The sequence below is a fragment of the Strix aluco genome, chromosome 9, assembly GCF_031877795.1.
Source record: "Strix aluco isolate bStrAlu1 chromosome 9, bStrAlu1.hap1, whole genome shotgun sequence".
Taxonomy (NCBI): domain Eukaryota; kingdom Metazoa; phylum Chordata; class Aves; order Strigiformes; family Strigidae; genus Strix; species Strix aluco.
Window position 1 is genome coordinate 9,982,086 of NC_133939.1, and position 25,544 is coordinate 10,007,629.

The 25,544-nt window shown below is 37.6% G+C and overlaps 1 protein-coding gene across 4 annotated transcripts in view; it reads left to right on the forward strand.

The window, feature by feature from the left end:
- Positions 1-24,518, forward strand: part of PXYLP1 (2-phosphoxylose phosphatase 1) — a 60,781-nt gene extending 36,263 nt beyond the window's left edge. For all 4 annotated transcript variants that reach the window (XM_074833680.1, XM_074833679.1, XM_074833681.1 and 1 more), the window contains exons 3-6: positions 7,053-7,214; positions 9,299-9,425; positions 19,484-19,623; positions 22,186-24,518. In XM_074833680.1, coding sequence (XP_074689781.1) covers positions 7,053-7,214; positions 9,299-9,425; positions 19,484-19,623; positions 22,186-23,117 — 1,361 coding nt within the window. In that variant the 3' untranslated portion in view covers positions 23,118-24,518. The remainder of the gene's footprint in view (positions 1-7,052; positions 7,215-9,298; positions 9,426-19,483; positions 19,624-22,185) is intronic.
- Positions 24,519-25,544: the final 1,026 nt, after the last annotated feature.

Below are 25,544 nucleotides of genomic sequence, written 5' to 3' on the forward strand. Positions count from 1 at the left end.
TTTCTTTGGAGTGGTGCTCAGAGAAGTTAGCAGCACAGTGGGAAGGGACGCTCGGAGCCTGCTCTGCAGTAGAAAGGGCAGCAGTTGCTTAGGGAGCTGTCTGTGGGGAATACATCCAGGCTTCAGGAGCCCCCTGCACCACTTGCTCCTGGACAGGCAGAAAGCATGGCAGGCATGGAGAAAATGGCAGGGCAAAGGCTAGGGGAAGCGGGGATGTGGTGAAAGAAGTAGGTTCAGATGTGGATGGTTAAGGGATAGAGACTGCAGAGATCTTGAGGATGGTCACTTCTTCATATGTTCAGTGTGGACAGATTTTCTATAAATATAAAATTTATCATCAGGTTCCGTAGGGCAAGTGATTTGACTAAAAATAAAAATTACTGCAGCTTTTTTGTTTAATTAAACTGCATGTTCTTAATAAATTAAAAGACAGTGAAAATTTTTTGATTTAAAATAAAAATGACTGCGGGTTTTTTAATTAAACTGCACATTCTTAATAAATTAAGACACTGAAAAGTCAAGACAAACTTATGTAAATGTTTAGTAGCTCCATTTATGTTTTCTATAAATATAAAATCTGAAGCTTAGAAGCTTATGTTCACAGGCTTAGAAATCCTTTTTATAGAATTTCATGGTTGTTTTTCTTAATAGTACTTGATAGCTTGACCAGTGCGAGGCTAGTAAGTCTGTTCTGTTTGTGCGATTACTCAGCATGCAACTACAGCGCGTTGTGGCACTGGGCATTATGGACGAAGCCCCTCACTGTTCATACGGATCTTACCTTTGAGACTTGCAAAGCCTTGATTTAGCTGTATGAAAGAATCAAGTGATAAGAGTGGATTGTGTGTCACACGTTTGAATTTCTCATTTTACAGCTGTAGTCCCAAGCAGAGCTCTAAAGTGACCCCAGGGATGTTCTCCTGAGGTGTGGGTGCGGGGTGGCGGGGCTCAGGCCGGGGGCGGCAGGACGTGGCACTCAGCAGCGCTGTGCCCAGGCTGCCTCCCTTCCAAACGGGCAGTGGGCGCCTTCAGGCTCTTCAGCCCATGTGCACCTTACCTATTATTTCCAGATTGGTTTTCTTGCTGCACACATCTTCACCTTCCCCCCCCCCGCCCCCCTCCCCGATCTCACTTGTTTTGAAGCATTCCTGCCTCTTTCTGGTTGTTCTTCCCTACATTGCTCCTTCTCTAGCTTCCATTTTTTTCAGAGAGCGCGCAACTAGGAGAGAAGTATGTGTTCATCAACAGAATTTCAGAAGCCCAAGTGTTCTCCTCAGTGCTAGGCAGCCTTGTTAGTGCCCTGCTAGAAGCAGAAAAGGGGGGGGGGGGGGGGAAGGTGGAAGAGGGATAAATAACTTCTTGTGCTCTCTGACATGCGCGTTTGCTTTTCTTTAGCCATTGGCATAAGGTTACCTAGAGTGGGTTGGTTTTTTATTTGTATTTCTGCTGTGTGGCTTAATTTCCATGTGACTGTTTTAAATAGTATGTTTGCATGGGGCTGAAAGAACCTTCTGTTTTATAAAAGATGAAAACTTCAGGTCTCTGTTTAGTCAGAAAATTGAGACTAACATGGCTACTTGGGCTGCTGCTTCTCAGGCTGGTTGGAGCTACAAGGGAAAACAGATGTGGAAAATGGTTTTATTGCCTACCTTTCTGGTTTTAGGTAAATTTTTTTTAATGGATAAACCGTTTTCTTCTTGGTAAACAGAAAATCCTTTTGTTTTTCAAGCTGAAACTAGGACTGCAGGAGGGAGAGAGACTGGTAATGGGGTAATTTAGAATTTAATTTGGTGTTTCTTCTACATGAACTACACTTTTCTTTGTGTTTGTTTTTCTGCTGTACTGAATTCTGTCAAATTCATGTCAGTTTTGTAGTCCTAATTCATATCACACTGGCTCCCTGCTTGGGCTTCTGAGTACAATAGTTGATTTGATAAACTTGACATTCTTTCAGAGAGGATTAGTTGCTATGTAGTAATTGTTACAATCATACTGAAAGCACTTTTGAATGATTGTCTCTCTCTCTTAGAAACTACTTGTCTAATATTTGTCTTTTTTGGTATATTTTCTGGCATTCAGGAACTGGGAGGGGTATGGAATTCAGATGGAATTAGCTTGTTGCTCTTTAAATAGGTCATTTAAAGTACACTGAGAATAAAACCATCATATTTCAGATGCCATTGGTTTTGTTCATAAAGACATTTCTTAAGCTGTTAAATTCATTTTAAAATTTGGTCTTCAGGTTTTGTGGTTTGATTTTAAAAAAAAAAATTACTGGGGGTTTTTTGTTTAATTTTTGTTAATTTTTGGTTTAATTAAACTTAGTATCTGAGTTTGGATTTTAGGTCATCTGAGTTTTGTCGACTTAAAATCATAGCTCGGTTTGGACCTGCAAAAATTCTCGAAGGAATGATTTTACAGCAATATTTAGCTATTCTACTGTGTGACCAGTGCCCCTCTGTCTCTCACAGGACACAATTTGCTGTTTGATTCTTTGGTCAGGTCTTACTTTTGTCTGATACAAGCCCATGTGTTTAGTTACTTCATGTTTCAAACAATTTTAACTTGGTGGGATACTGAGCAGAGCTTCACTGAGATCTCTTTCATTTTATTGTTTCTGTAAGCCTTCTACTTTTTTACCTAGACATAGATTTTTCAAAATTAGTGTTTCAAAGTAGTTTCTATATACCTTCTTCAGTTTAAAAAATAAGTTTATGAATGTTGGGAGATAAAATGTACTTTCTTTCCCTTTTTGTTGTCAAACTACTTCTATAATAAGATGTATGTATTCTTTACATTTCCAGTGTTGGCAAAGTTTCTAGTTAGATCCCCAAATATGTTTCAGATCTATTGTATTAACAGCCCTGGCTGTGGGATAGGCACATCAAAATCATCTATTTAATTTCTGTTTTCAATTGTTGTATTCCAGTCATAGTAAAAAATGAGCTTTGAAAGGCACAGCAGTGTGAAAATCTTGTTCAAAGACTCCCTTAATCAACGATTTAAGTATGACTGTATATACACTGGCAGACTTCTGTTTTGGGCAAGTGCATGTTACTGTGAACTAATAGAATAAGTCATATAAAATAGTGTGAAGCTATAAGAAGTCATGTGAAAACTATGTAATAGAATTCAGATCTTATAATGATTTACAGAGGAAAGAGCAGAACAGAGTTTGGGTAAGAAGATTAATTTGAACTCCATATGAGGGACTTTTTTTTTCTTTTTTTTTTTTTTCCTTTCTTTCTCTGAGCTGTGTCTGTCCAATTCTTTTTGTAGGTTTGCTGGTTACATATGGACCAGAAACCCCACTTGGGAGACAAAAGTGTAACTGACACTGCAGAGGTGGACTTTCAATAGTTAAATACTTGGATACAGAGACATATTCAGCTCTTCAGAGAGCTTTAAAATTGCTCCATGTGGCATAAAGGGTACCAAAATGGAGAAACAAATTGAGCCCCCTGTACAGTATGAGGCATTCAAAGAAGGGCTCAGCAGCAAGTAAAAAAGATAAATGAAGACAGCAAGGGAGCATGAAGCCCAAGTACTTGAAAAGGCAGGGAGAAAGGAGAAAACATAGATACATGAGGTACTAACAGTGTCCAGGGAGTGGTCATGAGAAAACAGTTGCGAGATAACCGAGACTTTAGCTGTTGGTATGGGTCATTATTTGGACCAGGCAGAAGTACAAATTGAGGCGCTGTTACTTGGGGTCCTCATCTCAGAGCACAAAAACTGCAGGATTATTACAGGTTGTGGGGAGCCTTAACAAGAGGAGACACAGACCAGTCTTGCTGGACTGGCCCTTGACATTCCTTGTGCTGATAAGGCTAAGCAAACAGAAGGCAGCTTTCCAACTGAAATTCATCTCTCTTTGGTCATGTTTCCCCCCTCTTCTGAAATACTTGCTTTTTTTATATGTATAAATTCAGTGTACTGCCTAGACTGGTGCCCAGATCATATGATTTTTTTGCTTTTTCTACTTAACTATGTTATGAAGACCCAGGTATTTGCATAGATAGTTCGGTGGTGGTTTGTTGCTCATTGTTTGCTTTTTTTCCCCCCATATGTGTCATTTTGCGTTGGTTAAAGTGCTTATTTGTGACAGTGTTTATTTAGGTGACTGGAGTTTTTTTTGACCTTGGTAATTTTGTTTGGCAACCCTACAAACAATTTGAATCATTTAAGTTAAATCATAGAATGGTTTGGGTTGGAAGAGACTTTTTAAAGAATATCTAGTCCAATTCCCCTGCCATAGGCAGGGACATTTTTCACTAGATCAGGTTGCTCAAATATGTTCAGAAATCCAGACAACATGGTTATGTCCCAGATGGGTTCAAAGTTAAAAGCTCCTTTAGCCCAGTCCCTATCAGAGATACTTAGAAGTGGACAGGGTGATAGCAGTTTAGCATGGAAATGCTGTGTCCCTTCTTCTCTGGTATAAGCCAAGCCTTATTCATGATATGATAACGGCAATATTGACCAGCTATTACTAAATATAGTTAGCAGCATTTAGAAATCTAGGATAGGTTTTAATAACCTTTTTTAAATTAATGATTTGAACTAGTGTTATTTCTAATCTCGGAGTCCATTTCCAGTTCACAAGATAGCCTTATGTTGTACTTATAAATGCTGTGTTGACTGAAGAGTCTTCTTTAAGGGTGTTTTGAAAATGGCTTTTGTAAACTTCAACCATGTCATCTAGGTGCTATTTTTAATATTCAATTTTATTTTTAATATTTTAAATAGAGTAGATTCTTCTCTTTAAGATTTAGTGCTTTTCCTTGTTCTTAAATTTGTCTGGCAGTGTTAAAGTATTTCTTCAACTACTTTGATTAGAAATGAGACTTGGTATCTGTAAATAAAGTGTTTGGCCCCATGAATCATAGGCAGTTGATCTTAATAAGATTATGTATGCATCTGTGAATAGGGTTAATAGTCTCAATACAAACATGTGATCTGTTCGGGTTGTTTTCTGCAATTAAAACTGTCTTAAGCAAAATAAGGAACCTGATTTTTTGACCTATTTGCCTTAATTTCCTAACTAAATTTTAGCACCAGAGTGTGTAGCTATTGCTGTTGAGGTACAGTTTCCCCCGTCTTCTGAAACACTCATGGGTCAAAGCTGAATTGAGTTACATTACCTCCCTGAGTACTTAAGCCAAATCTGTATGTTTTTTGTGACATTAAGTGAGCAGTAGCGATGTGGGTTGCTCTGAAGAAAATTGTTAACAGAAAGCTGTTACTCCTAACCTTTTCTGACTAGGAAACTTGAACAATGTAACTGTTGTAACTTCCCGTTTATACTCTTCAGGCAATTACTGTCTTGTAATGCTGCTTATTTGCAAAGGCCAGCAACTGTTGTAACACATTCAGAGGTTTGGGATTTATATACCAAATACAAATTTGCTGCAAGCGCCCGTTCAAGCCAGAGTTGTCAACCTCTAATAGATAGTGCCAAGGTTCTGTGTTACTGCTAGAGTTTCTTGGTCAGTGGTTTGCAATGACTCACAGTAATGTGAGCCTTAGCAGGGAAGGAGCTGAAAAATGAATCTGATAGATAAATGCTGGAATGGCAGCTGAGCTCTGCAGTTTATGTGGCCAAAGTCAGAGTTTAATATTCTTTCCAAGCACAGTCCTGTGGGCAGTCGCATGCAAAATCTGAAACAGCTTAAGGAAAAGTTTAAAGTCGCTGCACTTTGTGGGTATTAGCCATGTCAACAGCTCTAGCAAGGGTATGGAAAATGCTTGAATTCTGGTTTTGGCAGGCAAAGAGGAAACCACATAAAATTATTTCAAGTGTAGTGTATTGTAGTTAAGAATGAAGAGTCTGTGTTACATTAATGGCTATGTGCTCTTAAAATCTTGGTGTGTTTCACATCAGTTTGCTGTCTTCATTGCTTTTCTCTGTCTGCACAACTCTAGAGATGAATTTAATCCGCAATAAAATTAGGACTGGGAATCGAGATGAAACTGAGGAACTAACCAGAAGAATTAGTAAAGTTTTGCTTTGAAATTTGTTCTCTCGTCTTTTCTTTCATTCTTTTTTTTCTTTTTTTTCTCTCACCACAGAAGACTAATAGGGGTAAAAATATGAACACTTTACCTCCTCGTTTTCACCTCTAAATCTTCTCGTTCAAATACCAGAAAATACTAATGGGGGAAAAAAAAAGTGCATTTGTTATCACAAGTGTAGTCTTTTAAGGCTTATAAATTAACTAGTGCTTTCACATCAAGACAAGGTCAATACAACTTGTCAGTACAACTCTGGTCTTAAATTCAGATATGCTTCAACATGCTTCTACATTATATGTGTATGTTAACTGCACAGCCTGAGAAGCTCTAATAAGAAACATGTTAACATACATGTTGGAAGACTTAGTGGTGGTATTTCTGTTAATTTCTGTGCTGTGTGTAAGCACTAACTGCATTTCTTTGTATTTAACATTTTTTTGTGGTAGTCTCAGTTACATTCCAACAAATATATTTTTGTGTGTTTTCTTTAGATAAGTCAGACTATTTAATGCTGGTAAGGTAGCCATGTAAGGCAGGGATTAGTAGGGAAAATGATGAACAATCCAGTGCCTTGAAATCTTGACTGCTTTGTTTTCCCAGTAGTTTGTAGTACCATCATCATAACTGTGCTGTCTTTTGCTGATTTCCTTCAATGTCAGTAGTTAAGTTAAAATGATGAGAGACAGCTGGGCATGTTATGGCCCTTTTCTTCCTATTTGTGCTCTTAGAGCTTAATGAGAGACTGACAGGAAAAGCAGCTTCAAGAAGAGTGCAAAAAGCAGAGCTGTTCTACATCCACATGTATTTCTGCAGTCTTAGCCAAGCATTGACTTTCCTAAAGAGTATCCTGGGCTTGCCTTCTTGACTCTGTAAATCATGAAAAATTCACAACAAAGATCTGTACTGTAGAGTGGCATCCTTTTGTGGAAACCATAGTCTTGTGTATAATTGCTTTTAAAAACCTTCCCAAACCACCATAGTCCTACATGTTCTTAAAACCTCTTAAATGTATGTGGTGTATGTTTTGTATCTTTCAGTGCATTTAATCCCAGTAAACCCTGTCAGGGAAGATGGGTTGAATCCTAAGAGCCGAAAGAGAATAATGCCTGATTTGCTGACTGAGCCTCCTGCAATAGATCCTGTTTATGAAGCTCACGTTTACTGCAATATTCCCACCATTGCTGAACGCAGCATGGAAGGTAAGCTTTGTGAACGCAAACAATAGTTTAGCTGCTTGTTTCTACGTGCTGTCACTGGAAATTATAACTCTGTGCATTGTCAATTCTTTGGTGCTTGGAGAAGGTGCAGCAAGTGCCATCTCATTGCTGAATGATGTTAAATTATACAAAATATGCTGTTCTTTCCTTCCCTTTGTATCCTCTCTGTTGTCTTGATTTTTTGGAAGTGGTTCTGTTTCCAGTCAGTGGTCAATTGAAAGCCTAAAACTGTAAGGGATGGGAGTGATGCAGATATTTAATATTTAAATTGTAATTCTTATTACAAGTGAGCTGTATTGCAGACTATTATTAACATCAGAAAAACAGTTGACTTGGAGTTCTGAAAAAAAACCCCAGAAGTAATTAATTTTGGAACTCCAAACCATTAGATGTAGTCAGATAGAAGGCACAGTTGCATTCTTCAGTCTATAGCAGCTGCATCAGCAAGTTAGCCTGAATGAATTCTTTCATCAGCATATCCCACTAATGCATATAAAATAAACCACTGTGGTGGGTCGACCCTGGCTGGACGCTAGGTACCTGCCAAAGTTGCTCTATCACTTCTCAGCTGGACAGGGGAGAGAAAATATGACACAAGTCTTGTGGGTCGAGATAAGGACAGGGAGAGATCACTCACTGGTTACCGTCATGGGCAAACCAGACTCAACTTGGGGAAATTAGTTTAATTTATTACCAATCAGATCAGACTAGAATAATTAGAAATTAAAACTAAATCTTGAAACACCTTCCCCCTACCCCTCCCTTCTTCCCTGACTTAACTTCACTCAAAATTTTTCCACCTTCTCGCCCCCAGCAGCACAGGAGAATGAAGGATGGGTGTTGAGGTCAGTTCATCACCCTTTGTCTCTGCTGCTGCTTCTTCCTCAGGGGGAGGACTCCTCACACCCTTCCCCTGTTCCAGCGTGGGGTCCCTCCCACGGGAGACAGTCCTCCACAAACTTCTCCAATGTGAGTCCTTCCCACAGAAGGCTCTTCATGAACTGCTCCAGCGTGGGTCCCTCCCATGGGGTGCAGCCCTTGAGGCACAGACTGCTCCAGTGTGGGTCCCCCCCGGGGTCACCAGTCCTGCCAGCAAACCTGATCCAGCGTGGGCTTCTCTCTCCACGGGGCCACAGGTCCTGCCAGAAGCCTGCTCCACTGCGGGCTTCCCACAGGGTCACAGCCTCCTTCGGGCACCCACCTGCTCTGGTGTGGGGTCCCCCAGGGGCTGCAGGTGGGTCTCTGCTCCCCCGTGGACCTCCCTGGGTGCAGGGCACAGCTGCCTCACCATGGGCTGCACCATGGGCTGCACCATGGGATGCACGGGAATCTCTGCTCCAGCACCTGGAGCACCTCCTGCTCCTCCTGCTGCACTGACCTTGGGGTCTGCAGAGTTGTTTCTCACATATTCTGACTCCTCTCTCCTGGCTGCAATTGCTCAGTTGTTTTTTTTCTCTCCTTAAATACATTATCCCAGAGGCACTACCACGGTGGCTGATGGGCTCGGCCTGGGCCAGCGGCGGGTCCGTCCTGGAGCCGGCTGGCATTGGCTCTGTGGGACATGGGGGAAGCTTCCAGCAGCTTCTCACAGAAGCCACCCCTGTAGCTTCCCCACTACCAAACCTTGCCACACAAACCCAGTGCAACCACAAACTGTCAAAAAGCTTCAAATTAGGCATACTGCAAAATCTGTTATTGTGATAGGGGTCTGGAAGAGAGGCATCATAAAAGCGTGGTAATCTTATTGTGGTGGCAGAGTTCGGTGCTTGAATAATGTCTTGTATGGTTGTTGGACTGTAGATGTACTATGGAAAATGTGCGAAGCATCTGCAACTTGTATAAGTTGTCTTGCAATTGAAAGTGAAATCTTCCTTGGGATGGTAAGTTATCATTTCTTATGAGGGTTTTCTTTCATTGAAATATCAAAGCTATCCAGCTAATTGTACCTGTTCTTTTTTCTTAAAGAAAAGATGTGCAGGGGAAAGATTTAGGTAACATATACTTAACTTTTTACATTTTTTTTCCCTCTTGTTTTTTTTTTTGTTTGGTTTTTTTTTTTACTTTAGGACATGCACCTCATTATTTTAAGCTAGTGTCAGTTCAAGTGTTGATTCGACATGGTGACAGGTACCCGCTATATGCCATTCCCAAGACAAAGAGACCTGATATTGACTGTATGTTGCTGCCTAGCAGGTAAAATTCTTGGCTTTTGTTGTTACTAAGTGTGTGTTGTGCTTCATAATTATGTTGTTCCTCTTCAGGAAATAACTTTTGCAGCTTGAAGTACATTGTGTGAATACAAAAAGGTCACTACCATAGGAAAATTAACACTTGTATTTTATATTATTATTTTTACTTTTCAGAAATATAGGCTATCAGAGTTCTCTTAGATTAATGATTTGTGTCAAAGTTAAGAAAAAAGGTGGTAGTACATTTAACTATTAAAATACCAGTTAAACCAAGTGCACTTGTTTGCTGCTTGAAAACTACCATTTTCCTGTAGTTACACTTGCTGTTTAAAACTGTGACACATAAGTTATTTATGTCTGACTGCCATTAAGATGTCATTTACGTTTCTGTTTCAGTATAGTGTGCTTCTGTCTAACATCTTGTCTTTGTAGGTTGCTGATGTTTGCCTTCATACCTGAACCAGTTTGAGCTGTAGATATGGTCTGAATTACTTCTCTTCCTTGTGGAAGAACCTTTCTTCCTTGTTTAGTTTACTCATTGATAAAGATGAAATATAGTGTATAGCAGTATAAACAAACCGTGATGGTGTAAATCGCCACCCTTGGTCTTAGCTTGCTTGATTACAAGCGTTTTTTCTCCTTTTAAGTAGGATCTGTGGTATTTGGGTTTTTTTTCCAACTGAGGACTTCCAGTGCACCTACTGAATTCTTACAGTTAAAAGAAAAGGATCAAGGCAAACTATCAGATGTGTTAGCAAAACCTCGAGGCTAATCTGTACCTTTATGCTGCTGTGCAGTCAGCAGTGGCTGGTGTGGAGATTTCAGTGACTGGCAGCTGCATCTGCTTTGTGTACCTGCATACGTTACTCAGGAAAAGAGGCATAATAGGTCTCCTGATCTACTGGTATACAAAATATTATAGGTATACCAGAAATACCTTTTTCCAGAACAGCATGGAATCTTCTGTCTTTAAGGAAATACTGTTCTTGCTTTTCTGGTGTAGAATTATTCAGAACTGACTTTAAACTGTCATGCTGAAAGTGTTAACGACACTCTGAAAGTGCATTTCTGATTTAGATACATCAAACGTGTGTTTCTTGTTTTGATAGATTGATGGCTGTGTTCCTTAAAATTTTAGTAGCTTCCTGTCATCAGCAGCATTTATGATTTTATCTTTTATATCTGAAATACTCTGTCCTTTCAGCTTTTCTTCAGTGAGCTTTTAACAAAAGAATCTGTCTGAAGGAGAAGATGGGTTATGGTACACTCCTAGGTTTGTGATTAGCTACTCTATGGCACTTACACTTAAGAAAATGAACCGGTTTTCATATCTGGTCTTCTGTCAGTTTCTGGCTTAAGTATATTGAAAACCAAACACAGTAGTAATTATAGTAGTAATATTACACAGTAGGAATGTTGCTAAAATATGCTGAAGTGACATGAAAGAATACCGGAAACTAATTATTAGGTATAGCTTCATCTCATGCTAATGAAGGTGATGGGAAGCTTGATTGAAGAGGCTTGCTAACTAGATACATACAGTAGTGAACACAAAGGTTGGCAGAAAAAGATCAGCGAATTGGATTTTTCTTTGGAAAAAGTTGAAATATGTTGCTTTTCTTTTAAGATATCTGGCTGCATAAAAGAAATTGCCCTTGTTATTGTCCTGAAATTCTCAAGGTTTGCAACGCTGTCTTCAGCTGTAGTCAGTGTTGTAATACTCTTCTGGCATGAGTAATTGAAAAATAACAGTTATTGCTGAATCAAGCTACTGCTGTGGGATAACCATATGAAAGTTTGAAACCATCATCAGTTTTAGCCCATCTGTGTATCTATGTGTTCGTAGGAAAGAGATTCAGGGGCTTGTAAGTTATATTTAGGCTATCCTATCTATCTTCCTACATTTTGTATGAGAATCTAAACAGAGGAAAATTCACAATTTTTCTTCCTCTAAATAGAGGAAAAATACAATATTCCACATATATACAGTTTTGTCTAGAATATATACAAGTATACCTACAAAAATGTGGGTATGCATTTTTTAAGAGTAAAATGGGAGGAAAAATAGACATGAGAAATCTGCTTTTTATAGCTAACATGGCATTGGAATTTAGAAGATTGAAATTGCTTCGAATTTCACTGGTTTTATAGTGTACTTACATCTTTCTTAACTGCTTGCTAGAAGTATCAAAATCAGAAATTGAACAAAACCATATCCTCCTTTATTGAAAGGAGACTACTCTTCTGAAATGCCTGTCTATGAATACAAGCCAAAATACCTGATTTTCTGACTATACTGAACAAATAAGTGATAGTGGTCTGGGACCTTTTAGATAGTGCAGTTTTTTTTAAAAAAACCACTTTCCTTTGTTCTCATGTTGGCTGCTTCTTTTCTTTGTCATACTTCAACTTCTACCAAAATGCTTGTTTTGTCAAGAAGTGGCATTCAGTGGTCTTATCTGACATCCTCCAAGAGAATTTTCAATACTTTGAGAGGTGCCCAACCCCAATTGCGTTCTGTGCCTGCTGCAAGCTGTCTGGATTTCTGAAATTAGATATGCAGCCCTGAGATTGCAGACAGGAGATCAAACTCCAGATATCTCTGCCGTAGAGTTGAGTGGGCAATTAATTTCTTTAACAAGATGAAAAATGAATCATTTGCTAATAGCTATGATAACATTTTTAATGACCTGCATTTAAAGGGTGAAATTATTTTCAGCATGATATACTAAGTAAAGAAATATGATCCAGGTTCCTTTTGGAGTTCTTAAAGGCTCCATTCTGCTGATCTTGCTCAATATCTGTCACGTTGGAATGTATGTGAGAGAACTTTATTGCAAAGATGTTAACTGCAAGTGACAGTGTTGGATGAGTAGCTGTATTTCTCAGTATTAAGAGCACCACATGAGGCCTTAGTTTTGTATTTGTCAGAGAAGCTTTTATAGCTATTACCACTTCAGTTTCAGACAGGGAATACAACATGAAGGCCCTGGAGTCAGGAAAACTATCCATAAAAAGCGAGGAGGTAGTGCAGCTTTTGACACTGCCAACAGAATGACCAAGTCAAGCAGTTGAGAGGGCATAGTGTCAGGATGTGAGGAGGCCAGCAGTTTAGATACCCTTGGCTGTTACTGATCTGTGAAGCATTAGAACATCAGTGTGTAGATGATACATCCGTTACCATTCACAGCTACTAAAAATAAATGGAGAACCAAAAAGACCTTGTCTCCTTGAGAACAAAGTTCATGTAAAATAGAATCTCCTGGCCAACTTTGAAAGGGCAGCAGAAAGAATTAAAGGAGTTGGCTCTGTTCCCTTCTGTCCACATGTGTTAAAGCTGGCCTTTCTGAACAAAGCTAGAATTGTTACTGTTTCTGCCATTGTTTTGAACGGAACATTTATTACTTTAACATCAGGAAACGATTTGCTGCAATTGACTGTCGGGCTTGTATTCCTTTGTGATGTAAGTTTGGTGCTCAATCATAAACGTTGATATTGAGAGTATTACAAGGTATATAATTGCTACCTTTGAACTGGAAGTTTGTTGATGATGTATAATTAAGCTGAGATGCCTGATTGAAAGTTTGGCTTGTTTAAGCTTTCTGGACTTTAGTTTCAGATAAGTATGATGCTCATATTCAGTCTGTTCTTTATTTGATTGGTATTCAGCTGATGGAATTCATTAATTAAGCTACAGTCCTGTGGACTTGTAATGGGTATGCAAAATAGCCTTGAGGTCATGCTTCGGTTTTGTGAATTATGGACTGTGACATATAAATGTGGAATGAATATAAGAATCTAAAACTTCAATTAATATTATTATTGTTTTCATTGCTGGATGCAAATTTCCAAAGGGAACTGAATAATACATACTTTTTTCCCCTCAAGAAAATTAATTGAATGTTGTTATAAAAATCCTTTTATTGTGGTGTTTGTTTATGGGTGGAATAAATTCATCTCCCACTTCTTTTTCCCTTTGTATCTTACATTTATAGTGTCAAAAGTAAATAAATATGCAATATTTCTTCATTGAGTTTGTATGCGAGATAGAGAAGAAAGACTTTTTGGAAGATGCTACAATGATTTCAGAGACTGCTATAGTTTGATAGTACACTGAGTTAATTAGCATATGCTTTAAGGCATTTGAGAGGTGTTGATGTTAATCCTAAGCAGTTTAGTAATAAATATTTGAATTTTAGGTTCAATATGCACATGTCTTGAAACTGCCAGAAAAATGAGAGAGAAAACTGTGGGAGAGGCAAGTGTCATACTGAGCTAAAGGAGGTGTGGATTTGACTTGGAGTGAGGTCAATGCATGATCCAGATCAGAATTAGTTGAAGAAAGGTCTCTTGAGGCCTCTTTTGACTTCTCTGAAGACTCAGAAGAACAGTGGACTGGATCACTATAGAGATTGTTATAAAAATGTAAAAGCTGTAAGACCTTTATGAATAAATAAGCATCAACAGTACTAATGTTGTTTTAAGAATCTATTTTGTAGACTACAATATTCTATTGTTTTTAGTAGCTCTTTCCATTTATTTGTGTTCTAAAAAAGAAACAGTCTAGTCCTTTGATCTAACACTTTTTGTCTTCTTGAAACTTTACAGAAAACAAATGTTATTTTTGCTTGAAGATATAAAATCATTTTTAGCATTTTAAGTAAAGAGAAAAGGGACTTGCTTTTGGTGCAGTTAACAGACAGAATCTGATGTTACACAATTACAAAAAAGTAATGTTCATTTGTCAGAACTTTGGTGTGTGTCTGGTGTGGTCATGTTTACTTGCGGAGTGACGTGCTGAGGGTTCTGCATTTCCTTGTAAGAAGTTTGGTCCTCTTGGCTTTTGCAAATTCTGCATTTACTAACAGAAGTGACATTTGCATAGATAAATGCTTTTTGGGAAGGAAAAAAAAAATCAATATCTCATTTGTATCAATGTCTGCCTCCAAGTTCTTTCTTGAGGCATATAGATCTCCTGCAGAACTCTGGAGTATAGTGCTGTGAGAGGACAGCACTGTGCAGTAACAGAGGTAAGATGAGTAAAAAGTTTACCCCTCCTTAATTCTGAGAAGCAACTATAATCTGCTGTTAGTTTTCTACTTGATTAACTATTCAGTTCTAGCCTTTAAATAAATGACTCTTAGTAATTCATCTCAATAATTAAAGTATTTCTTCCATCACAGTTTCTTTTTTAATCATAACCTTGACCAACATATCTTTTGTCTGCAGCATCTTATGTGGTGGTGAAGGTATGTTATTTATGCCACTCCTGAATTTTTATGAACATGTAAATCATTAAATAAACTGTAGTTGCATGTAGTCTTGTCAAGATAATGGCTTTCCACATCTGTTTCTTAAATTCCGTACTTCATCTTAATTAGATTAACTTTGCAATTTTTGTAGGTATGTAGTCTCAAATTTGTAGGTGGTTCAAAAGAGCGTTCAGTTTAATGAGTTGGCGGACAGATTGAATGTGGTGATTTGTTGACCATCAGGTTTGTTGAAGAAACAAGGCTTACACTGTACTTCATTTTACAGTATACATAGTAGAAATAATGCAGTAGTTCAGTGGTCCAGTAGCTTTGGTAGGAAAGAATGTTAAGGGAATCTTGGCCTGTTCCTATCAAGAAATTAATTTTGGTCAAAAGTAGTCATAAAATTAATAAATATAAAGATTAAGGGATGGGGAATTTTTACCAAAATTGACCTTGTTGGGTCTGATTTACAGCTAAGGTATAAAGGAGGAACAAAACACTGCTCTAGATCTGATTTCTATTTATGTTTTAATTCTTTAATAGAAACAATTCCTGCTCGCAGGGATCACTAGGGAAGAAAATGTTTCACAAGTAGACAGTATAAATCATAGTAATATTTTCCTGAGTGATCCTGAGACAAGTAGCCCTGAGAAATAAAGATGATTTTCTTCTTGCTTTGTAAATTAGCTATCAAGTCTAGCAATGGTCTTCATGCTGTGATTCTTTATTATTATTATTATTACTAATTTTTTTTTAAACAAAGGCAATTAGCTCAAAGAGCGAGCCTCTTACCAAAAGAGGCTTTCATGCACTCAAACAGTCTGAGCATCACTTTACCCGGGGGTGGAGAGCCCCACTGTCTCCCATAGCAGTTCCTAAATACTGACACTGAAGTCTTGAATTCAGTTAGTCTCACAGGGGGTGCGGTGCAAAAATGTCCTATAACAGTTTCTGTGCTGCTGCGCAAGATTTGAGGCTTTGTTGTATAAGATGTTTGAACTTAATGTTAGGCTGCATGAGTTATATTTTATACTTTTGCATATATGTAATAGATTCAATAAATGTACATTCATGCATGTTTCTGACGCAGTATTTTGTGCCACGACAGCTAAACCATCCAAAACCTATCAGCAGGTTTTCTGAGGTGTCATGTGCATATGCTCACTCAGGTACTAACTGTATTTCTCACTTTGCTGTGCTAATTCAGAACAACCAGCAAGTTAATGTTTGCTTCTCATAAAAAAAACCCCAAACTAACCTCTAGTTTTTTGTATCTAAACTCCTAAAAAAAAAAAAGGAAATTTTTATTGAAGGATATCAGCTCAGTTGCTGGCAGAAATACACATATAGTTGAAATGGTTGCACAGATTTCTTTATACGCTGGTTACAGTGTAGCAACAGAGAGATGACATTTTGGTATTAAAGCTTTTCAAGACCTTTAGAAATAAGATATTTAAATATTGAATAATGGTTTAAATGTTGGTCCATTTTAATGCTAGTACATGAAAACTACACTATTAAATCTAGGGATCTATTATCCCAGTGTTTAGTTTGTAAATAACAAAAAGATAAGCTGAATTCATTACTTGAGGGAAAAGAGGCATCCTCAGTTTTGTTACAGATAAAAGTTATTTAATTTTACAAAAATCAAGTCATTAAAAGCAAATTAACAGACATTAAAAATGGGAAATAAATGTTCAAAATTAGGAGAAAGAATGGCTATTACTAGTGGTGTTACCACTCCACGTTCTGACAAAATTTGAAATTTATTGTGTTAATACATTTCACAAATGTTGGTAGCTAACCATCATGATGTCCAGCAAATTATGGAAGGATATCTCTTTAGTCCATTTATATTTTCTTGTTACTCTTATGGAAATATTAAGAATATTTCTGTCTTTTCAACTATACAACTGAGTAATTTTCTTTGCTTCCTGCTCAGACAGTCCCAGCAGTCTTAGCTCTGTTGCCTAGATACTCAATCTCCTGCGGCATCTGTAAATTGGCCAATTCAACAGGAGGATTCATATTCTAAATAAAAGAGGAATCTTGGGGCAGGGAGGGAGAATCATTTGTTAGCTAGTAGCCTGAGTGGTGCTGTAAATTTTTCTGTTGAGAAAAATAAGTTTTTATTTGCTCAGTTCTACGGGGTTAATCAGGAGAATTGCTGGTATGTTCAGAATTTGGTTGCGTATATGAGGATTACATCCAGGATAAGAGTATATTGTAGCCTGAGCTGTCTGTCCCCTTCAGGCCGAATGACTCTTATTTCTATTGTTTGATTTTTATTTTTTTCTTCACCTGGAATATATTTAACGAACAGTGAGATATTTGAATTCATATTTAGAAATATGTCTAACAGTCATATTTCATAATTCCCTTCTGCAAGCATGTGTTTAACTTGTGCTGACTTTAAAAATGAATGTAATCCAAAGTTAAGTAACTTGCATCTATATATGTGTATGAAAAGCTTTATCAATACTTTGGAGTATAATTTTATCAATTATCATAAATTCTATTATTTCATCTTGGATGTTAGTTTATCTTGCCAGACATTTTTTGGATAAATCTTTTTACAAAGCACTGATAGATCCTTGTCTGTCTTATTTTCTTCCTTCCTGCAAGTGATTGCTGACAGTTTTTTCAGTATAAGTTTGATTCCATTAGAATTCAGATATTGTAAGCAAAACAGCAAAAGAAGCAGAATGGATAATGCAGTTCTTTTAGTTTTCTTGAACATATATTTTCACAACTTGCTAATTAAATAAACAAGGTTTAAGGAAAATTGAAAAGCTCTAAATATGAATAAATTGTCAGTCATAAAGTGCAAAATTTAGAAAATTGGTAGTTCAGCCTCCTTCATCTGTAATAAGCTTAAAAAGCTATTTGCTAATGGGTTTAATTTTCAACTGAATTCTTCCATTTTTAGATTGCACTGCTGGGCTGTGAAAATAGTGAAACATAGGAAAAGTTCTATTTGAAATTAACATCTGGAGCTGGATTAAGCTTTCTAATGTATGCGTAGTACAACAGGAAACCTCCACTGCTTAAAGGAACAAAGCCTTTTTTATGTACCTCTGCTTCTCAAATACTAATCTTCATTTGCATTGTTAAAATTCTAATATACAGAAGCAGCTGTGGATGTAGAATGTCAAAAATTAGCTCCTTTTCCTTTCAATTTGAAGTAAAAATGAAAAAATTCTTTTGATATTTTTCTCTTACTTTGCTTTTTGTCTCATTTTGCATTTTTTCTTACTGGCAGTTGTACAATAATTTATCATAACATTTTCCTCCCAAGATTTTTTTCTTTTGAATTAAATACTGGAAAATTCAAGTTTTATAAAATGATATGACAATGAGCTCCCTTTCTGTTGACGGAGACACTGATTCTTATGAGACCTCCTGCTTAGCTCTGCAAGAGGTGCTTTAGCTCTTCTGTGTAAGCACGAATGTCTTTGTCCTAGCAAACTTCGATCGCAGGCACTTACTCATACTTGAGTAGTGTTATTGCTCCCTCTTGTGGTTCCTGCAACTCTGGAAGGTTTTTTTAGACCTGAGGTTTTTGTATCTAAACAGTTGATGATTCTAAAGTGTAAATATGAACAATAAACCCAAAATTCAGACTTCTGTAAAAGTTCTCAGAAGAAATTTATCTTTTTTATATTTTTTTTTTTTTCTGTGAGCAACATAAAAAAACCCCAACATATTCAGGCTGAAAGTCCAGTTAAAATGAGGACCATCCGGGGCAGAGTGGGTTGCCAAACAGTTTTTGGCTTAGTTCTGCACAAAAGTAGAGAGGTGACATTTGTTGAATGTTGATATTTAACAAATAAATCCCTACTTAGGTAATGTATTTCTGTTGTAGAATTGTGATCATAGTTTTTTTTTTGTTTGTTTTTTTTTTGTTTTGTTTTTTTTTTAAAGTTTAAATCCCTTTTGATTACATTGTGGACTTTTTTTGTATATGTAGTTTTCAGCACAGCAGTACAACAGTGGACTGTGATTGTATAGTGTATTTGCAATCTGCAGAACACTTTAGAAGATCTAAGCATTCTTTCACTGACTTGAATTTTACTTCAGTGAGTTAACCTAGACTTTTTTGTGTATATCTCTTACAGTTGTATTAATTACTTGCATTGTGGAGGTATCTTACCTGTTTAAGTGTCCAGCAGTGTTGGACTCTTTCTTCCTGGGTAATAGTACAATACCCAAACCAATGACTTCCAATTTTAATGGGGCCACTGAATACTACTTTTGGGGTATCTCTTAATTGAGGCTACATGAGCTATTTGATTTGAAGCCTGAAGTAATTAGAAATAAAGGCCAAGATTGTAGTCAGTATTGTACATTACAAAACGTGAGAATTCCTTCAAGATCATCTACTTAAAATACTGGTGATTTGAACGCCTTTAGATTGTCAGTGCCTTTGGCTGTGGTGTTAAAGTGCAATGGTATTTCAGAAACTGAAGAGTATTTTTTTGGTAAGGATTTTTTTTTTTCCTTAAATTCACAACAGTATTAGTGACTGCATTCAAATAAACAAAAATATTTTCAAATTACATACCAAAAGGTATCATAATCTTAACACGAGAAGACATCAGTTTCCCTACAGCTCTTTGGTAGTTAGTAAGTAGTTAGATTTCTTTTGCATACTTGTAGAAGTCCTGAGTAAGAGCAGATGTTGTCTCAGTGGGAAATAACCTCACACCATGAAATTTCTGAGCTGACATACTTAGAATATTTGACTCTCTTGAGCTGTTTTCTCATATGCTTTTGGAAGTTTTCACATTTTGGTTTACCTCTCTAGGAAACCGTCTCATCCTCAGCTTGAAGCTTTCATTAAACATATGTCCAAAGGCTCTGCAGCCCAAATGGATGGTTCCCTAAGCAGCCTGGCTCGTTACCCTAGTCATTCTTTGTGCGAAATGGGTGAGCTTACACAGACAGGTGAGTTTCCTTAGCAGCTTTATCTTTTCTGCTGCTCTGTTAAATACAGTCTGCATGAAAAGGGATCTTCTATTTTTCTTTATATTGAAATAAATGCTTTTTTATGGGAAGCTTATAATGTTGGTCATAGCCGAGGTTATGCTGGGATATGACTAAAGTATTAGACTACCGTAGAAGTGGTAACAGTTCTAGAAACCATGCTTGTCAGTTCTGTTACAGATTGATCATGTTGGGCATCTCTTTCAACTTTCTTTGTAACAAGTCAAAGCACCTTTCCTTGATGTTGCTCTACACCACAAAACTGCTTTGTCACCCTTGTGAAAAACAACATTTCTGAATTCCTCCTGAAGAAGATCTGGTACTCTGTTACTGATTGGTTTGTAATTCAGAATGGCCCTGGAACTGAGGAGCACTTAGTTACCACTTTTTACCTGTGGTGTAACTACTGTGTCATCTGCAAGAGATTCACATGCAACAGACACGTTTGATGCTTCTATTATGGAAATAGAAAAACTGTGTACATCTGGTGCTTCCCCCCCTCTTTCCCCCTGCTTTGTAATGAAGTTCCAAGAGCATGCTTCATGGCATATTTATGTATATTTCCACTACAGGGAGACAAGTTTATGTTCTTATTTCATCCATCAGTTCTGCTGAGCTAGTTATTGAGAGAAAAGGTGGAAATATCAGCAATTAAATTCCAAACAACTTTTTTAAAAAAATGAAGTTTTGAGACTTCATTGATGCTACCACTGAGAGAAGGGCTGCTGAACTCTGCTAGTGAACGCATTGTTTAGTTTATCTGTACCAAAAGAGTAGGGGAGATAGGAGGTAACTGGAAGTGTTGAGGTCAGGGATTTGACTATGTAGAAGAAAGTACGTGGGGAGCTGGGAGTATTGTGCTGCTGGGGTCATTGGGAATATTAGAAAGAGACAAAGGGTTTGGGATTGGAGAGGGAAACTGGAGGTAGTGCTGAATCAGAGAAGTGATAAAAGGGCCATTTGGAAAAGATCTGGGACTGCTGTCAGCAGGCAATAGAAAATATGAGGGGACAAATGGTAAGAAGACAGAAGTATAGAACAAGTTGCCAATTTGAAGAAGCAGATTTTGCTGATTCCATAGCTCTTGGAATTGTGTTCTCCACCCAGAATAGCCAGCTGAAGTGATATGAACTGAAGACTGTGCTTGCTGTACTTACTTATCTGTGTGTGTTCATGTCAGTGCGTCAAAAACAAAAATACAGAAGTTCTTTCTCACAAACATGTGGAAACATGCTGTTGCACAACTGGGTAGAAATGTGATTGTGAAAAGGGTTAGTCACATGTGGATTTTTCACTTCAACATCCATAAACTTATTTTGAAAATTCACATTAATAGTATTTTTCTGTTCTGTGTCTTCTCAAATGTTAACACTGATCCATTCCGTTTTATTCCCACACCTTGCTTTTAACTGTGTTGTTCTTTTTATCTTAAATACTAATGACTGAAAGAGCATATCACAGTGAATCTGAGTAGTAGTGGATCTGAGTAGGTTTGGAGACTGACTGGAGAGAATGAAGAGTGTTGAACATTTGGGGAGTTAGCACCAATTTCCTCTTGCCAACTGTCTTTCAAGGAATCTCCTGTGTTTTTCAGTCCAAAACTTGCCAGTCAAATTCATGTATGTTTTGGAATCCCATCAGAAGAAATATTTGTGTTAGGCAGGTCAAGTCTTGCCAAGTGACATCAGGAGAAATCTAGTCAAGTTACCAAGGAACTCTTCCTAACACAGCATGTTGTGTGTGAAACTGGGTTCGTCATTGCACACAGCTTGTAACTGACTCCTGTTGCCTGTAGCAAGTTATATAGATGTTCTAGTGTGTAAAGGGTTCATGACTGTTGCTTTGCTGCTGTGGGAGGGTTACACAAGTAAGGTGGATTCTGGAGTAAAGGTTTTGGTGTGTGAGAAGGATATTCACTCTCTTCCTTTCCAACTGGATAAAGGCAGAACATTAGTGTAGAATTATCAAGCAGTTTGAGCACTTACTGAAGGAAGATGGAGAAGGAAGTTTGATGCAATCGCCCCACCACTCTGTTTTGTGAGTTTACACACTAGTTTACATTCTGTGTATTCATTTCCTGACTGCTGGTAGTTTTACTGGCTGCCATAAATTTGCGTGAAGCACAGCATTCACTGTCTGAAAACCTGACTCAGGTGCAGTCTAGATCCATCTTCGTAACCACCTTACTTTTATAGTCATGTTATACTCATTCAGTCTGTGTCTCTAGTCCAAAGAACTAATACTGAACCACTAAGGTTTTAAACAAATTTTACGGAACCAGCTTTTCCTAGCTATATCTCAGTTTATCTCTTAGAATCTGAGAGATGCTGAAGAATAGCAAATATCTCATATGTCCTGCAATTTTCTTAATAGTTAGCATAGGTGAAGTTCAGTTTTGAAGTTCATAACTTTTTAAGTAATTCTTCATTTATCAGTAAGACTGCTAGCTGGTTTTGAGTTTTTTTCCAAACCTACGAAGATTCTAATCATGTATTGTAATTTCTTTAAAAATTCTCTTTTCAGGGGTTGTACAACACTTGCGAAATGGACAACTATTACGAGAAATTTATATAAACAAACATAAATTGCTTCTGAGTGACTGGACAGCAAAACAGCTCTACTTGGAGACAACAGGAAAAAGCCGAACCCTGCAGAGTGCATTGGCACTGCTCTACACCTTTTTGCCAGATTTTGACTGGAAGAAAATTAACATGAGGCATCAGTGGAGCACCATTTTTTGCTCTGGAAGCTGTGACTGTCCTATGCGAAACCACTACCTAGAAGAGGAACAGCGCAGACAGTACAGTTTACGGGTGAAAAACAACGATTTGGAGAAAATATATGTGGATATGGCAAAGATTGTAGGCATTCCCACCAGGCAATTGAGAGCTTCTAACCCAATAGATTCTCTCCTGTGCTATTTTTGCCACAATGTCAGTTTTCCATGTACCAAAACTGGCTGCATTGGTATGGAACACTTCAAAGTAATCAAAAGACATCAGTTGGAGGATGAGAGAGAAAGGCAGGAAAAGAAACTTTATTTCTTGTATGCACTGCTGGCTACTCATCCTCTCCTCAACCAGACTGTTAATCGGCTGCAGCGTATTGCAGAAGGCAAGAAAGAAGAAGTATTTGTTCTTTACTCTGCGCATGATGTCACGTTGTCACCTGTTCTTAGTGCCTTGGGCATTACAGAGGCCAGATTTCCTAGATTTGCTGCCAGATTAGTTTTTGAGCTGTGGCAGGATGGGAAGAGACCCAAAGAACACTTTATCCGCATCCTGTATAATGGCGCTGATGTCACATTCCAGACCTCATTTTGCAAGGATTATTATAAACGTTCCATCAAGCCAATGTGCCCACTAGAAAAATTTGTCAACTTTGTCAAGAGGGATATGTTCTTAATTTTTAACAGCACTAGTTATTATGATGCATGTCGTAGAAGACCACTGTAGGGAAGGAAATTGAAAAGGAAGCCGTGTTAACTTGTGTATCACTGAAAGTCTGTATTCTGGTTGAGGTGCAGTTCAGTTTTGTTATTTCTTGTACTTGTATGTGTAAGTACAAAAGGGTATTGCTTGGAACATTCTTGAAATAATTTTATTTTCATTCAGGCTGCAGATGATCTCCAATAGAAGAACAAATACTGAGGGAGTGTTATGTGTATGTGTATGCTCATGTATGCCGTGTTAACTGTAATGATAAATCACATGGGCTACTGTAACCTGGACATCGCTTGATAAAGACTGAGAATACACTTTGTTTCTCTGTATTCCAGAGCAATACTTGGATACCATAAGTTTAAAACCAAAATCATTTCACAGTCATTTAAAGCAGTTTGTATCAAGGTCTTTATGAATTCCAGGCATCTGCATTAAAACATTTCTAAGGAATTCTTGAAGCTCCCTACTCAAAAAGAAGCCTTTTAGTGTTTAGGGGCTGGTCTTTAAAGCAAAGTGCATGTGTGTATCTGTGCATACTTACCTGAGCATGTACAAATGAGCGTGTGCCTTTATTGACCTCACAGACCTATAAATACTCTGCTATTGTTGCCAGTGCCGGAGAAGGGTGTACTGGAAAATGGATACAAAACTCTATTCTTTGATTGCACTTTCAGCACTTTGAATAGTTCAGACACAGTCTAGAAATATGTAAAGGTCTGTTGACGTTAAAATAGATAGCAAACACTAACATTACCACTAAACTTGAGTGAGAAATTAGGATTAGAAATCAGTTTTATGGTGAACTGTTGGGCTTTTTCCCATTGTGAATGTGTTCAAGCTGCTGTGCTACGGAACAGATCAGTGTTATAGGAATTTGATATAGTGATTGCCTGAGACAGCTTGACTAAACACTAAGAAAATTTTGTAGTTAAGTTAGTGTTTTTATCGATTAGGAAGGTCTTATTTTGTAAGATCAGACTTGTACATATCGTACTGTGTGTATTTATAACACAGTAGATCTTTCTTACTTGTTTAGTTTGTAAAGACTTGTGAAGCTCACTTTTAGACATTTTTTCCCCTTGATCAGGATGTTTAGACTTAAGAATAAACTCTTTTATGGGTAACATGAACAATGAGTAGATTTGAAAACTTGTACTTCAAACTGCTTTCATCTCTTTAGGAGTAGTACATTGAGAACAAATTTTTAATAGAACTCATAGAAATTTTATAATGGTGGAGGCTTTTTATACCTCTAGAAATAATTTAGTCTGTGACTTGTGATTCAATGGTGCTAGTTTATCAAAGAAAACGTAACTCAGCATAAGTTCTCTGACTATTGGCATTCCACTCTCTCTGCTTTCAATGCTGCATTTGAACATGTTTCTTTAAATAAAATTTTGGGGACTCTTTGTATACTTGTGTGTTATGTTTATTCTGACTTCCTTAGCTGTTTGCAGTAACAAGGTAAGTGTGTATTGTTAAGCTGCTTGTTGCATTAGTAATTTCTGCAGTTAATATGTTCTGGTTTCCTATCTGACAAGGAGCGGGTAAACATTTCAAGCAGAAATCATGATAGAAAATTTGGGGCTTTACACATTAGAATGTGTAACTTTTGGAAATGTTTTCTTTCTAAGAGACTAGCTCTGTTAGTCATCATACATGTTTTTGTGCTGGAGGGCAAACAGGAAGAGAGAATCTGAACGCTGAGCTCACTTTGTATAAATAATGAGAACTGGACCGTTTGTCCAATGTAAGTACCAAATATTCCAAAGAGCTGCTGAGCTATCAGCAAAAGGAAGCTATAGCTCTTCAGAGTGTTATCTGTCAGAGCTATGATACTGTTTGGTGACCATTTGCAGGAATGATGCTGAAGTGCAGAAAATATTACCATGGGCGTATTATTGGTGTTTCAAGTGTGTTATTTAGAAACTTTGAACCCTTAACAGCTTCTGCAAATGCCAGTCTTCAAAAGCCTGTGCTAGAAATCGCATCTAACCTTGCATCTTCTTCTGAAGACAGACCATAGAATTGTTTTGTTTTGATTTGCTTGTACAGAAAGACCCTCTTTGTCTGTCGTAGGGGTTTTGAGATGCAGCCATGAATTTGAGGAGTTGTGAATTGGGATGGATTTCTCATTTGTTGGGCTCAAAGAAGCATTGAGATCTCAGATATTAATGGGTATTGCAGCAGGTATTCCAAACTTACAGCTTAAGTTTTTTGTAAAGCAGTAAAAATGTACTGATTTTATGGACCTTTGGTGGCTGGTCAACTAATAAGCATTCTGCTTGAAGTCTCAAGTAGACCTCAGGCCTAATCCCCCTAGGTAAATCAGTTAAATTGCATGCCAGGAAATGTGTTCATATGTGTGGTCATACATGAAGAAAAAGTGAAACAGATGCAGAAAGATCAGATTCTATTAGTAGCTGCAGTTCCTCAAAT